This window comes from Jaculus jaculus, chromosome 8 (assembly GCF_020740685.1).
Source record: "Jaculus jaculus isolate mJacJac1 chromosome 8, mJacJac1.mat.Y.cur, whole genome shotgun sequence".
Taxonomy (NCBI): domain Eukaryota; kingdom Metazoa; phylum Chordata; class Mammalia; order Rodentia; family Dipodidae; genus Jaculus; species Jaculus jaculus.
Window position 1 is genome coordinate 111,450,903 of NC_059109.1, and position 13,804 is coordinate 111,464,706.

Genomic DNA, 13,804 nt, shown 5'->3' on the forward strand with positions numbered 1-13,804 from the left:
AGCTGGGGTCTGGTGGTCCCTGTCATCCCACTAGTGGGGAAGCAGGGACAGGAAGGTCCCTGGAGCTCACGGCCAGCCAGTCTAGTCGCATTGGTAAGCGCCAGGCCAATAAAAGGTGGACAGTGCTCTGAGGAACCACACCCAAGGTTGTCTGTCATCTGCCTTTGTACTTACACACACATGCGCACCTACACACACATTAAACAAAAAGTGAATGTGTGCTTACGATGCAATCTTCCAGACATAAAATGGCCTGGGTATCCATGACCTTGCAATGCTTGGAACTACATACATAAGACCTTCATAATAGGAGGAAAAGATGATGACATCAAAAAAAAAAAAGAGACTAATTGAGAAGAGGACGGGATATGATGGACAGTGGACTTGTGAAGGGGAAAGTGAGGGAGAGGAGGAAATTATTATGGTTTATTATCTGTAATCATGGAAGTTGTCAATAAAAAATAGTGAATGTGTCCAGGCAATGTGGCTCATGCCTTTAATCCCAGTACTCGGGAGGCAGAGGTAGGTGGATTGCCGTGAGTTCGAGGCCGCCCTGAGACTACATAGTGAATTCCAGGTCAGCCTGAGCTAGAGTGAGACCCTACCTCAACAAAGAAACAAGTGAATATGGTTTTGACAAAGAGTTAAAAACAACACAAATGCCCATCAACAGATGAATGGATAAAGGAAATGATATTCCCATATAAAGGATATATATTTTTTTTCTTTTTTCCTTTTTTGGTTTTTCAAGGTAGGTTCTCACTCTAGTCTAGGCTCACCTGGAATCCACTATGGAGTCTCAGGGTGGCCTTGAACTTGCAGCAATACTCCTACCTCTGCCTCCCAAATGCTGGGATTAAAGGTGTGTGCCACCACATCCAGCTAAAGGATATTTAAATTTTTTTTTTTTTTTTTTTTATTTGCAAGCAGAGAGTGACAGAGAAGGGAGTGAGAGGAAGAGAAGGAGAAAGAGAGAGTGGGTGTGTCAAGGCCTCCAGCCATTGCAAATAAATTCCAGATGCAAGCACCACTTTGTGTATCTGGCTTTATAGGGGTACTGAGGAATTGAACGCAGGTCATTAGTGTTTGCAGGCAAGTCTCTTAACCACTGAGCCATCTCTCTAGCTGCAAAAGACACACACACACACACACACATACACACACACACACACACACAGTTTGGTTGTTTTTGGTTTTTTGAGGTAGGGTCTCACTCTAGCCCAGGCTGACCTATAATTCACTATGTAGTCTCTGGGCCTCAAACTCACAGTGATCCTCCTACCTCTGCCACCTGAGTGCTGATTAAAGGTGTACGCCACCACATCTGGCTTCAAAAGATATGTTTGAGAGCGGGAGAGATGGCTTTGCGACTAAGGTGTTTGCTGGCAAAGCCAAAGGATCCCAGTTCGATTCTCCAGGACCCACGTAAGCCAGATGCACGGGGGGGGGGGCGCATGCATCTGGAGTTCATTTGCAGTGGTTGGAGGCCCTGGTGCGCCCATTATACATCTGCCTCTTTCTCTCTGTCTATTGCTCTCAAATCAATAAATAAAAATAAACAAAAAAATAATAAAATTTAAAAAGTGAATATAGGGCTGGGGGTGTGGCTCAGTGGGAGAACTGCTGCCCAGCATATGAGTCCCTGGGTTCCACCTGTGGAACTGCAGTAACAATAACGACAATGGTCACAACGATCATATTTTATCTTATCTTATAATTAACTAATTAATGGTTTTTCGAGGTAGGGTCTTGCTCTCTTGCCCAGGCTGACTCGGGATTCACTATGTAGTCTCAGGGTGGCCTCAAACTCACAACTATCCACCTACCTCTGCCTCCCAAGTGCTGGAATTAAAGGTGTGCACCACCAGTCAGAGAGAGAGAGAGAGAGAGAGAGAGAGAGAGAGAGAGAGAGAGAGAGAGAGAGAGATAGGGTGCACCAGGGCTTCTAGCCACTGCAAATGAAGTCCAGATGCACGTGCCACTATGAGCAGCTGGCTTATATGGGACCTGGAGAATCAAACCTGGATCCTTAGGCTTCGCAGGCATGTGGCTTAACCACTAAGCCATCTCCCTAGCCCCTGATAATTTATTTTAAAAGTGACTGTGGAAAGTTCTTCAAGATAGCTTGGCTCCTGGCTGGTCCCATACTGAGAAGGAACTCTCCCTTGGCCTGGGTCTCCTCCACCCGCTTAGCCAAGGCTGGCTGGCTAGCCAAGCCAAGACCCTGGTCCTGTTTCAACGTTATCTCTGGCTTCTCTTCCCTCCCCTGGCCTGGCCCAGACCCCATTGTGAAAATGAGCAGGTATCTCTGAACCACCTGGCAGGTCTCTGGACGATATTTACCTCTGTTTTCTGCTGTCTTACCCTCCTTAGAAAGAAGAGATTCATTACAGCAAACACACTGCAGTATTCCAATTTGGGTGTGCGTGGTGTATATGTGTGTGTGTGTTTATATGTTAGTGGCATGTGTGTGTGGAGACCAGAGGTCAACATTACGTGCCTTCTCCCTAAGTCACTATCTGCCCTTTTTATTTTATTTTATTTTATTTTGACACAGAGGCTCTCACTCTATCTGAGACAGATAACCAATTTGGCTAGACCAGTTGGTTAGATAGTAAGCCCTAGGGATCCACTTGTCTTTGCCTCCTCAGCACTTGCATTAGGATTACAGGTGTATGCTACCATACCAGGCATTTCTACGTATGTCCTGGGGATCTGAACTCAGGTCCTCATGCTTGTGCAGTAAGCACTTTCACCATTGAGCCATCTCCCCAACCCCATAGCTCTGTGTTTCCATGTGTATGTGTGTGTATGTATGTATATGTGCATGCATGCATATATATATACACACACACACACACACACACACATATATATATATATATATATATATATATATATATATATATATATATATAAATTTGCAAGGAGGGAAAGAGAGCATGCCAGGACCTGCAGCCACTGTAATGAACTTCAGATGCATGCACATCTATTCATCTGATTTACATGGGTACTGGGGAATTGAACCTGGATCCTTAGGCTTCCCAGGCAAATGCCTTAACTGCTAAACCATCTCTCAGCCCCCGTCTCTGTTTTTATGGCCCTGATCTCTCAGACAAGGTCATCCAATATGTCTATTAAACAAGCATTGTACACTATTCCTGCCAACACAGTTGGGGTCACGGGAATTTCCTCCATGCTCCTGATGAGCCCAGTCTAGCACCTGCCATGTCTTTCTGGTCACTTAGCTCCTAGAATACCTTTGTGAGGGAGGCATATGATATTATGATTGTGTATTTATAATCACATAAAGAAGCACAGAGAGGTGAATGCCTTAATCAAAGCCACACAGCCTCCAGGTGGTAGAGCCTTCAGGGTGAAGAGCTGAATCAAGTAAAGTGGGTGAGCGGGCTAAAACTCTGGCAGGAAGCAGTGCCAGTCTGGCTTGCTTTGGGGCAGGACAGGAGGGCCAATTATGTGGAGGCCTCAAGTAAGCCTGCAGATGCCAGGAAGGTGGGTCTGCCCTACTGTACATTCCCCAGGACTCAGAGAAAACTCTAGACCAAAACAGAAGGGAAGAGAGGCAGGCGGGAGGTTACTGGAGGCAAGGAAGAGTGGGCTTGAACAATGGAACCAACACCGCTTCAGGGGGCTGCGAGAACTGTAAAACCATTAGGGAACATTAGCACTGCTCCAGGAACTGGAGAGGGGAGGGAGACAGGTGACGACCACCTTCCCCCAGGACAGAACAGAGTTGGCTTGTGGGAACCAAAGGGGCCCCAGGCAGGGCTGAGCCAGCCTCAGCTTCTAAGCAGGGAAGTCCAAATGTGGGAGGGGTTTCTACGGTGGGGTCTCAGGTCAAACACTGCATCTCAGGACAACAGGGACATCACACTGCACACGGACCCCCTGCAGACAAGGCAGTCATAAGTTGGTGGTGATGCTCCCTAGTCCCCTCTCTTTCCTGAGTCCCTTTTCTTCTCTTTAAGGTGGCTCCCTGGTCTCAGGCCAAGTACAGCTCTCTACTGACCAACTGTACTTGCTCTCTCTGCATAGGACAGGGGTTGGTGCATTGATGTAAAGTTTGGAGATGGAAAGGACCTGGATTTTTCCATTCATTTTGGTGGTTGTGACTCTAAGCCAGAGCTGAACCTTTTTGAGCCTCAGCAGAATGAGGACTATACACAACCCTGAAGTCTGAAGGCAAGGGCTCAAGTGTGTGATGCACTGGACATAAAACAGGCACCCAATTAACAAATCCTCTACCTACTAACCCCCACCCTGTACCCTCCTCTTCTCTTCTTAAGAGATCTTCCTGTAGTCCCAGAGTCAACTTTAAGCTTTTCCTATTTCTTTTTTGTTTGTTTTGTTTTTTCGAGGTAGGGTCTCACTTTAGCCCAGGCTCACCCGGTACTCATTCTGTAGTCCCAGGCTGGCCTCGAATTCACACCAATCCTCCTACCCCTGCCTCCCAAGTTTTAGGATTAAAGGTGTGTGCCACCTTCCCTGGATATTTCTTACTGAGCTATAGAACAAAGCCACATGGCCAGGGACATGACCGTGCTTGCCCCCATCTCCTCGCCCCTGGCTCACAGAGCACAAAAGGACAGACGGGTGGACGGATATGTGAACGCACAAACGAGTGAATGCTGGGAGGATGTGTCACTGGCTGACCCAGGAGGGGAAAGAGACTCAGAACTGAGGAAGCAGCCACAGAGGGGCAGAGGGGCAGAGGGGCAGAGGGGCCGCTCTCCTTCCACTTGGCAGTCTGAGAAAGAGGACACTGGGGTGCTCACAAGGTCTCAGTGGGGAACGATGGCCATCTTTGTCACCGTGCTCTTGCTTCTGGGCTACTGATTTTTCTATTGAGGCCATGCGTTGTTTGCCTAATTGCATAATCTGCAGTTAAAGCCGCTTACTTGCAAAGCCTGACAGCCTGGGTTTGATTCCTCAGTACCCACATAAAGCCAAATGCATAAAGTGGCACATGTATCTAGAGTGCTGTTTGTAGTGGCTAGAGACCCTGGTGTACCTATATTCTCTCTTCCTCCATCTATCTCTCTCTTCACAAAAAAAAAAAAAAAATTTTTAAGTTGAGGGGACTGGAGAGATGGCTTACCAGTTAAGGCATTTGCCTACAAAGCCAAAGGACCTTAGTGCAATTCCCCAGGACCCATGTAAGCCAGACGCACAAGGTGGCGCATGCGTCTCAAGTTTGTTTGCAGTGGCTGGAGGCCCTAGTGCACACATTCTCTCCCTCCCCACCCCCCGCCTCTTTTTCACTCTCAAATAAATAAATAAAAATAGAAGCAGATGAAAGAAAGGCAAATGAGATGAAAAGACAAACTAGTGGCTATGTGAAGGTGAGTGGTAGGAAGCACAGCGGTTGTGCCGTGCCCACTCCCTGGACGGGAACTTGGAGACTTTGCAGTCTGGGATGCACCTGCTGGCCAACTCTAGCCCAGAGTGCAGCTGGCACCCCTCCCTGGACCTTAGCTTCTAGAATGCTCTTGACCATTCTCTGAGATACCCCACATCTCACAAAATCTCCCTACCCTTACCCTCTCCAAGAAAATGAATCTGTCCTCTGCACAACTACAGACATGTGGACAACTGTGCTGCATTTGTGTGAGTGTTTACAAGTAAGAAAAATCCTCTTTCTGTTTGTTTGTGAGCCCAGGCTGGCCTTGAACTCAGAGCTTCCTGACTCTAGCTTTAGAGTACTAGGTCGGCACACTTGGCAGGGGAAAAATAATTCCTTATGGGCTGGAGAGATGGCTTAGCGGTTAAGGCACTTGCCTGCGAAGCCTAAGGACCCAGGTTCAACTCTCCAGGTCCCACATAAGCCAGATGCACAAGCTGGTGCATGCATCTGGAGTTCATTGGCAGTAGCTAGAGGCTCTGGCGTGCCCATTCTCTCTCCCCCCCCCAACTCTAATTAATAAATAAAAATTTAAAAAATATTTAAAAAAATTTTTAAAAATCCCTTTAGCATACGTCAAATCCTTGTGGCCCCTTTACAGACAGTGCCCACAGTCCTGGACCTCATAGGAGGTCTCCATGGGGGGACCAGCTTGTACGTCAAGGACATTAAAGGTATTTGCTGCAGTGAGCCAGACCTCAAGAAGAAGCTCATTCCTCTGTGTGAATATTGTCTCTAGCTTCCTGTTAGGGTGGGGAAACTGCCAGGTGCCAGCCCCTGAGATCAGATTTCCATATTTCCTAACACCCTCCATGGACAAGGACCAAGTTCCCAGCATATTAACCTGAATACAAGCACTGCGGCTCTGTTCAGAGTAAAAGGAAATCCTACCTCCTATTCGCTGTCTGTTCAGAGTAAGGCGAGGGCACCCATGCTCTGCATTCCTGTTGTCTCCTGGACACACAGTGTTGGAAAAACCAAAAGGCACTGCTGGGATATTGCTCCTCCACAGTGCCGGGAGGCAGAGCTCTGTTTACTATTGGCATCATCTACCCAGGTCCCCAGTTACTGTAGACCTGGGTGTCTTAGCAATCTGCAAACACTACAGGTGTTCTCTATTGGCATTCTGTGGCCACAGTAATGGAATTAAGCTATTTGAAAATGCCTTTGTCTTGGGACACAGGATGTGACAAAGCCAGAAGCTGTGCCAAGGCTGGCTTTGGATGAGGGACATTTACCTTCCCCAAGGAGAGTCCTACTCTGCCTTCACTATGTAAGGAGGCTACTACTACAAGGCTATGTTTTTTTAAATCTTTTTTGTCCATTTTTTTTTTTATTTATTTGAGAGTGACAAAGACAGAAAGAGGCACACACACACACACACACACACACACACACGGGGGAGAGAGAGAGAGAGAATGGGCACACCAGGGCCTCCAGCTATTGCAAACGCACTCCAGATGCATGCGTCCCCTTGTGCATCTGGCTAACGTGGGACCTGGGGAACCGAGCCTTGAACCCGGGTCCTTAGGCTTCACAGGCAAGCGCTTAACTGCTAAGCCATCTCTCCAGCCCTGCTTTTTTTTTTTTTTTAATCCCATCTCAAACTGAAGAATCCAGGGTGTCTGGTCCTTGGCCCCTCCTAGCTGCAGTGGATAAGCAACAATTGGGTGGGCAGTGTCCTGTCTTGTTTTGCCATGTGCTAGCTGTAAAGGAGGGACAGTGGTGTTGCCTCAGAGGCTGAGACCTTGAGAGCTCCTTGCTGTGCTTGGAAGGGGGCTGCGCTAGAGACGGACATTTGGAAGGCCCAGGCTGGGGTTGTGCTGCTGCTTCAGCTGCCAGGTGTGCCAGGTGGGTGTGCCCTTGGACGGCCCACAGCACAAGGGGGAAGCTGGCTGCTCTCGGAGGCCTCCCCGCCCTCCACCCAGCCACACTCGCCGCGCACGTGGAACCCACACCCCTCGTGCTCCTCCCTTAGGGTGGGAGCGGCTCGAGCCTTGCCAGGACACCTTGTTGGTCTCCTTTCATGAGCGCTGGTTCTCTCACGTACAGACCAAATGCTCAAGCGTTGCTGTGGGCTCCCCTGTGCCCCTCAGCAGCAGCGTGCCCATCCTTGAGCTCATTGTGTAGCCTCTCTGAGTCTCCCACAGGCCCTTCCCGTCCTCCTTCGAGCAAGTTCCTCCCTTCGCCTGGACCCTCTCCTCCTGTCATACCCACATCTCAACTAAGGCATCCCTTGCTACGGCGAGCCTTCCCCAACCTCTGCCACGGTTCCTCTACTGGACAGCCCGAGTACCCATGCTCCCACAGGCCCCAGAGGACAATCCTGATGACAGTACCATAGTGCCAGGTTGATTGCTTCCTCGGTGCTCACAGATACCTACTGGGCATACTGTCTGTCCCCACCAGTCAGACGATAGGAAGGCTGACGTCTGCTCATTCCTAGCGCAGGAACATGGAATGGGGTTGCATACACACGTGTGAGTGACGGGACCCTTGTCAAGGTACCTAAGCAAGGGTGCTAATCCCCCTCCTTCCACCAATGCAAGGGAATCCACTGTACGATTTTTAAAAGTAAGCCAAATACAAGAGGACCCATGAAGGAGGAGATCACAGCTTCACCACACTGGCCACAGCAGTGACCGGGACCACGGGGCTGAGCTCCGGGCTGTGTGGTTCTCTGCAAGCCTCGCTCTTCGCATGACCGATGAGTGAAGTGACAAGAATGCATGAGAAGTGAGCGTGGATGGCGACAGGAAAAGAAAGGCCATAGTTCCTCCTTGTGGTCATCGGAGACGTGCAGTGGGGCTGAGATTTCTTAACTATTAACAGAAGCAACACCTGATTCCTGATGTCCCCATAGTAGAAACAACACAGACTCCACTTTCTGCCAGCAATGTGGTTTCAGATGCACTCATCTCAGGAGGGGCACTGTCAGGAGAGGGCTCTAGGCAAACAGATGCAAGAGGCTGGCTCCCAGAGCGAAGCTGGCTTCCTTCAGTCTCGAAGGACTGGGCATGGCACGAGTGTAGGGTCAGAGCTCCATGTGTCTGGTCAGTCAACTAAATCCTCCTCAAACCGGGCAGCATGGGCCCAGCTGCTATGCAGACCGCCCCTGCTATATCACCATGGAACCAGCCACAAGGCCCCCACCCCACCCCTCCCTTTGCACACATGCGCACATCTTCAAGGAGGCCGGCAGTGCAAGACAGCATGCACTCAAGAGTTCGGACCTACTTTCCGTAGGGAGGCAAGAGCCCATTCCCCAGGTCAGACCTCAGAGACCTAAGGGCCAAGGGTAGGGGTAGGGGGATATTCAGATGTCACCGAAGATGGCAATATTCGATGCCAAAATGAGGAAGGATTGCCAGGATCCAGGCAGCGGCAGAGGGAAAGGGCAGCGTGCACCCGGTCTTCTTGGAAAGACAAGCCACTTGCTTCACGAGGGGTTAGGAGGTGGACCGTGTGGGGAGACAGGCATGTATGTGTGTGAGGGTTCTTTTCATAGCCCGTTTCCATGGTGCCTGACAGCCCTTAGCAAACCACAGCTGGGAGCCTTGGATAGCTGGCAGGCCCCAGGGCCTTATCGAGCCTGGGCCACCCTCCAAGGCCCATCCTCTTGGTCTATCTGGGACTCAAGAGTGACAGAGGCCACAGGCAGGCAGCCAGGGCCTCTCTCTCACCTCCCTGGGGAAAAGAAATGAGTGGCGCAGCAGACACACGCAGAGAGAGACCTAAGACTCAAGGTCTAAGGCTCTTGCATAGCTCACTGTGGCAGAACCTCAGGGAAAGTCTGACAAGGTCAACTTTCCAGGGTCTCACTGAAGACCCTCTTAGGAGCAATGCTCTTTCCTTCCTTTCCTCCCCCTCTGCTGGCTTTGGGACTCGATGTTCAGATAAGGGTCTCTGTGATTTCCCCAGGGTTTAGACAGGTTGAGGGCCCCAGTCCTGGAAAGACTCCGCCACAGCCAGGCAAGGTCAGGTCAGCTGCCTCCGGGGAAGGGGCCTTACCTGCTCCTGGGAGTTCATCACCCGTAACTTCATCTGCTTCAAGTAGGTGGAGGTGAGGGGCATGTTGTAGTCAATAATCCCAGAGACCAGAGGAGATGGAGGCTCATTTTCTGCAAGAACAAAGAGAAACCCCTTTCAGTCTGTGCTGGGGGCTGCTGCCCACATGGGGAATACTGAGTGTGTGTGTGTGGGGGGGGGGTGCCTCCTCTGGGAAGAAACAGGCCAAGGCCACTGACTGACTGACTGTCCACCATATTTGGTGTTCAGACACAGGCTGAATGGTGCTGGTAGCGTTTGCCAGTGACTTTTTTAAAAAATATTTTATTTTATTTATTTATTTGACAGATAGAAAGGGGGGGGAGAGAGAGAAAGAGAATGGGTACACCAGGGCCTCCAGCCACTGCAGATGAACTCCAGAAGTGTGCGCTCCCTTGTGCACCTGGCTAATGTGGGTCCTGGGAAATCGAACCAAGGTTCTTTGGCTTTGCAGGCAAACGCCTTAACCACTAAGCCATCCCTCCAGCCCCGCCAGTGACTTTTAACAAGAGACTTCACATGTTAAAAAATGTGCTGGGCGTGGTGGCGCATGGCTTTAATCCCAGCACTTGGGAGGCAGAGGTAGGAGGATTGCCATGAGTTCGAGGACACCCTGAGACTACAGAGTGATTTCCAGGTCAGCCTGAGCTAGAAAAAATAAAAAATAAGCCTTTGCTGCACTGAAGAACATGGATGGTTTGGCCACTTTGGGGACCACGGCCTAATGGTGACAACAGTACTGCTGAGTTGCTTCGCTCAGGCAGGGCATGTGTGCCGCCCTGCCCTACCACCACTTCTTACCATGTGGCACACTTGGGCCACCTGCCAGGCCCCCTGAAGGCCTGGAAGTTTCTAACCCTGGCTAAAGTCAGCTCTCTTCCTGGTGAACACCTGCCTCTGCCTCCACCCCAGCCCTGCCGAGTCTCCCCTAAAGTACCCTCAGGGACCATACGGCTTGCAGATCTGAGCCAGGCGTCTAGCGCCTGCCACCCTCCCCAGTCCTGGCTCCTCTGGAATCACATGCAGAGGAGGCGTCTTCCTCCTGTTTATTGCTCTGCTGTCCTGAAGATCAAAGTCAGGCATGTTCTTTTTGTAGAGAATCTGCGCCGTGCAGAAAGATGTGAAGAAAAAAAATTAAAAACTGTAATTGCACCAAGCAGCGTGGCATATGCTTCTGTTTATGTGTTTCCCTATGATGTTTCTTTGCATACATGCTATCATGATGCACAGAGACTTATAGTCTGCTTTCTAAAAAGGCATTTTATTTTCTTTTGTGGGTGTCAGACAGGATCATCCTTTACATGTAGCCCAAGCTGGTCTTTTTAAATTTTTTTTTGTTCATTTTTTATTATTTATTTATTTGAGAGCGACAGGCACAGAGAGAAAGACAGATAGAGGGAGAGAGAGAGAATGGGCGCGCCAGGGCTTCCAGCCACTGCAAATGAACTCCAGATGCGTGCGCCCCCTTGTGCATCTGGCTAACGTGGGACCTGGGGAACCAAGCCTCGAACTGGGGTCCTTAGGCTTCACAGGCAAGCGCTTAACCGCTATGCCATCTCTCCAGCCCCCAAGCTGGTCTTGAACTCATGGTCCTCTAGCCTCAGCCTCCTAAGTACTGGAAATATTTTTTTCTCCTTAACATTTTGTCTTGGGTATCTTCCTTCACCATCATAGCTTACTCTAATATATAATCTTAGAGCTGTATAATATTTTGCCATATTTTTTTCTTTTTTAAAATAGTTTTTGTTTTTCTTTTTTTTTTTTCCTGAGGTAGGGTTTCACTCTAGCTAGGCTGACCTGGAATTCACTATGTCAGGGTGGCCTCGAACTCACAGTGATCCTCCTACCTCTGCCTCCTGAGTGCTGGGATTAAAGGCATGCACCACCATACCTGGCTTTAAAAAAACTATTTTAAGATGAGTGAATTCCAGGTCAGCCTAGCTAGAGTGAAACCCTACTTCAAAAAACCAACAACAACAACAAAAAAAATTTTTTTTTAATTTTTTGGCTTCTTGAGATAGAGTCTCACTCTACCTTAGTCTCCCAAGTGCTGGGATTAAAGGTATGTGCCACTGCACCTGGCTTGAAATAGTTTCATTTATTTTCAAGCAGAGAGAGAGAGTATGCGTGTGCCAGGGCCTCTTGCTGTTACAAATGAACTCTAGCTGCATGTGCCACTTTGTGCATCTGGCTTTATGTGCATACTGGGGAATTGAACCCAGACCTATAGGTCCTGTGAGCAAGTACCTTTAACTGCTGAGCCATCCTCCAGCGCTACTGTAATTTTTCTAAATTACCCCCACATGAGAGGCTCAGTAAAGGCTGTTATACACAAAACCACAGGGACCATCTCTGCATGTAAATGTTGGTCCATATTTCTGGTCTTTTCCTTTGCAGAACTGATTCTAAGGGATGGGATTCATGGATCAGAAGGTTGAGATTAATTCCTGGATTTCTGGCTAAGGTGCCTGGGAAATTGTCCTGATTGCCTACTTTTTGGCTTTCCACTGCCTCTGGGGACTTCGGGCCAAGCTGATTTTTTACCGAGGCCTGAGATCCCTGCTTCATCAAAGGGGTGGGAGTATGAGTCAAGTGAAGAGAAATGGGAACAACTTCCCACTACCCAAAGCCTGCCCTCCCCACCACCACGCCAGCCCAGAGCAAAGAAGGAGGGGAGGCAGGGGTAGTGTTGGACGTAGAGGGGACCGTGTTGTAATTTGCTAACACTCGTCCCTTCACAGCCAGAGCACAAATCAGAGAGGTCTGTGCACACTATGCCAAGTGAGAGAAGCCACTAGAGGACAAGTACAGTGTCACTGCCCTTGTGTGAAACATCTAGCATTGTGAATATAATGAGTCTTCAAAGAGGTTCAATGAAACACTGCTAGAATAGTAAATTTTCGAGGTATCTTACTACAGTGAAAATAGAAAGATTTCTATAAACATGGGGGTGCAAACACCCAAAGAGAAGAAGGGGTGCTCCTGTATTGCCAGGGTAGGAACAGCCCTGAAGATAGCACACTCCAGACCAGGCCAGACCCCCAGGGCCCAGGGGTTCTACATGAAGCTGACTGAGCAGCAAGTTACTGGGTTTTTCCTTAAACATTTAAAAAAATATATATATATCTAATATATCTCTATCTATCTATCTATCTATCTATCTATCTATCTATCTATCTATCTATCTATCTAACTATCTTATTTACTTATTTGAGATAAAGAGGCAGACAGAGAAAGGAAGAGAATGGGCACACCAGGGTCTCCAGCCACTGCAAACGAATTCCAGATGCACGCGCCCCCTGGTGCATCTGGCTTATGTGGGTCTTGGAGAATCGAACTAGAATCCTTTGGCTTTGCAGGCAAATGCCTTAACTGCTAGGCCATCTCTCCAACCCTTTTTTTTTTTTTTTTGGTTTTTCGAGGCAGGGTCTCACTCTGGCGCTCAGGCTGACCTGGAATTCACTATGTAGTCTCGGGGTGGCCTTGATCTCACGGCGATCCTCCTACCTCTGCCTCCCGAGTGCTGGGATTAAAGGCGTGCGCCACCACGCCCGGCCCTTTTTTTTTTTTTTTAAACCAAGTTTATAAACATATAAAAACCTTGTCTTGCTTTTTATTTTTTTTAATTTTTATTTTATTTATTTGAGATAGAGGGAGGGAATGGGCACATCAGGGCCTTCAGACACTATAAACAAACTCCAGATGCATGCATCATTTTATGCATCTGGCTTACATGGGTCATGAGGAATCGAACCTGGATCCTTTGGCTTTGCAAGCAAGTGCCTTAACACCTAAGCCATTTCTCCAGCCCAGTCTTTTAAAAATTAATTTATTTATTGCAGAGAGAAAGAGGCAGGGGGTGGGGGGGGAAGAATGGGTGTGCCTCCAGTCACTGCAAATGAACTCCAGACGCATGCACCCCCTTGTGCATCTGGCTTATGTGGGTCCTGGGAATCAAACTGAGATCCTTTGGGCTTTGCAGGCAAATGCTTTAACTGCTAAGCCATCTCTCCAGCCCTGTCTTTTTAAAGTCATGTGCCATAGAGAGAATGCTTCATCTTTGTTGTCTGAGGGAAGAGGTCAATGTCTCTAACAGAATGTCTCAGAAACTGGCTTGAAGTGGACTGAGGCCTCCTTACCCCCAATTCTTTTGACTGGCCTTGCTTTCATTTTTTCATTTTTCTTTCTTTCTTCCTTTTTTTTTTTTTTTTTTGAGGTCGGGTCTCACTCTAGTCCAGGCTGACCTGGAATTCACCATGTAGTCTCAGGGTGGCCTCAAACTCATGGCAATCCACCTACCTCTGCCTCCCAAGTGCTGGGATAAAAGGCGTGTGC

The 13,804-nt window shown here is 48.7% G+C and overlaps 1 protein-coding gene across 2 annotated transcripts in view; it reads right to left on the reverse strand.

The window, feature by feature from the left end:
- Nucleotides 1-13,804, reverse strand: part of Nol4l (nucleolar protein 4 like) — a 143,865-nt gene that overhangs the window by 58,074 nt on the left and 71,987 nt on the right. For both annotated transcript variants that reach the window (XM_004668080.2, XR_006638502.1), the window contains exon 4: nucleotides 9,434-9,543. In XM_004668080.2, coding sequence (XP_004668137.1) covers nucleotides 9,434-9,543 — 110 coding nt within the window. The remainder of the gene's footprint in view (nucleotides 1-9,433; nucleotides 9,544-13,804) is intronic.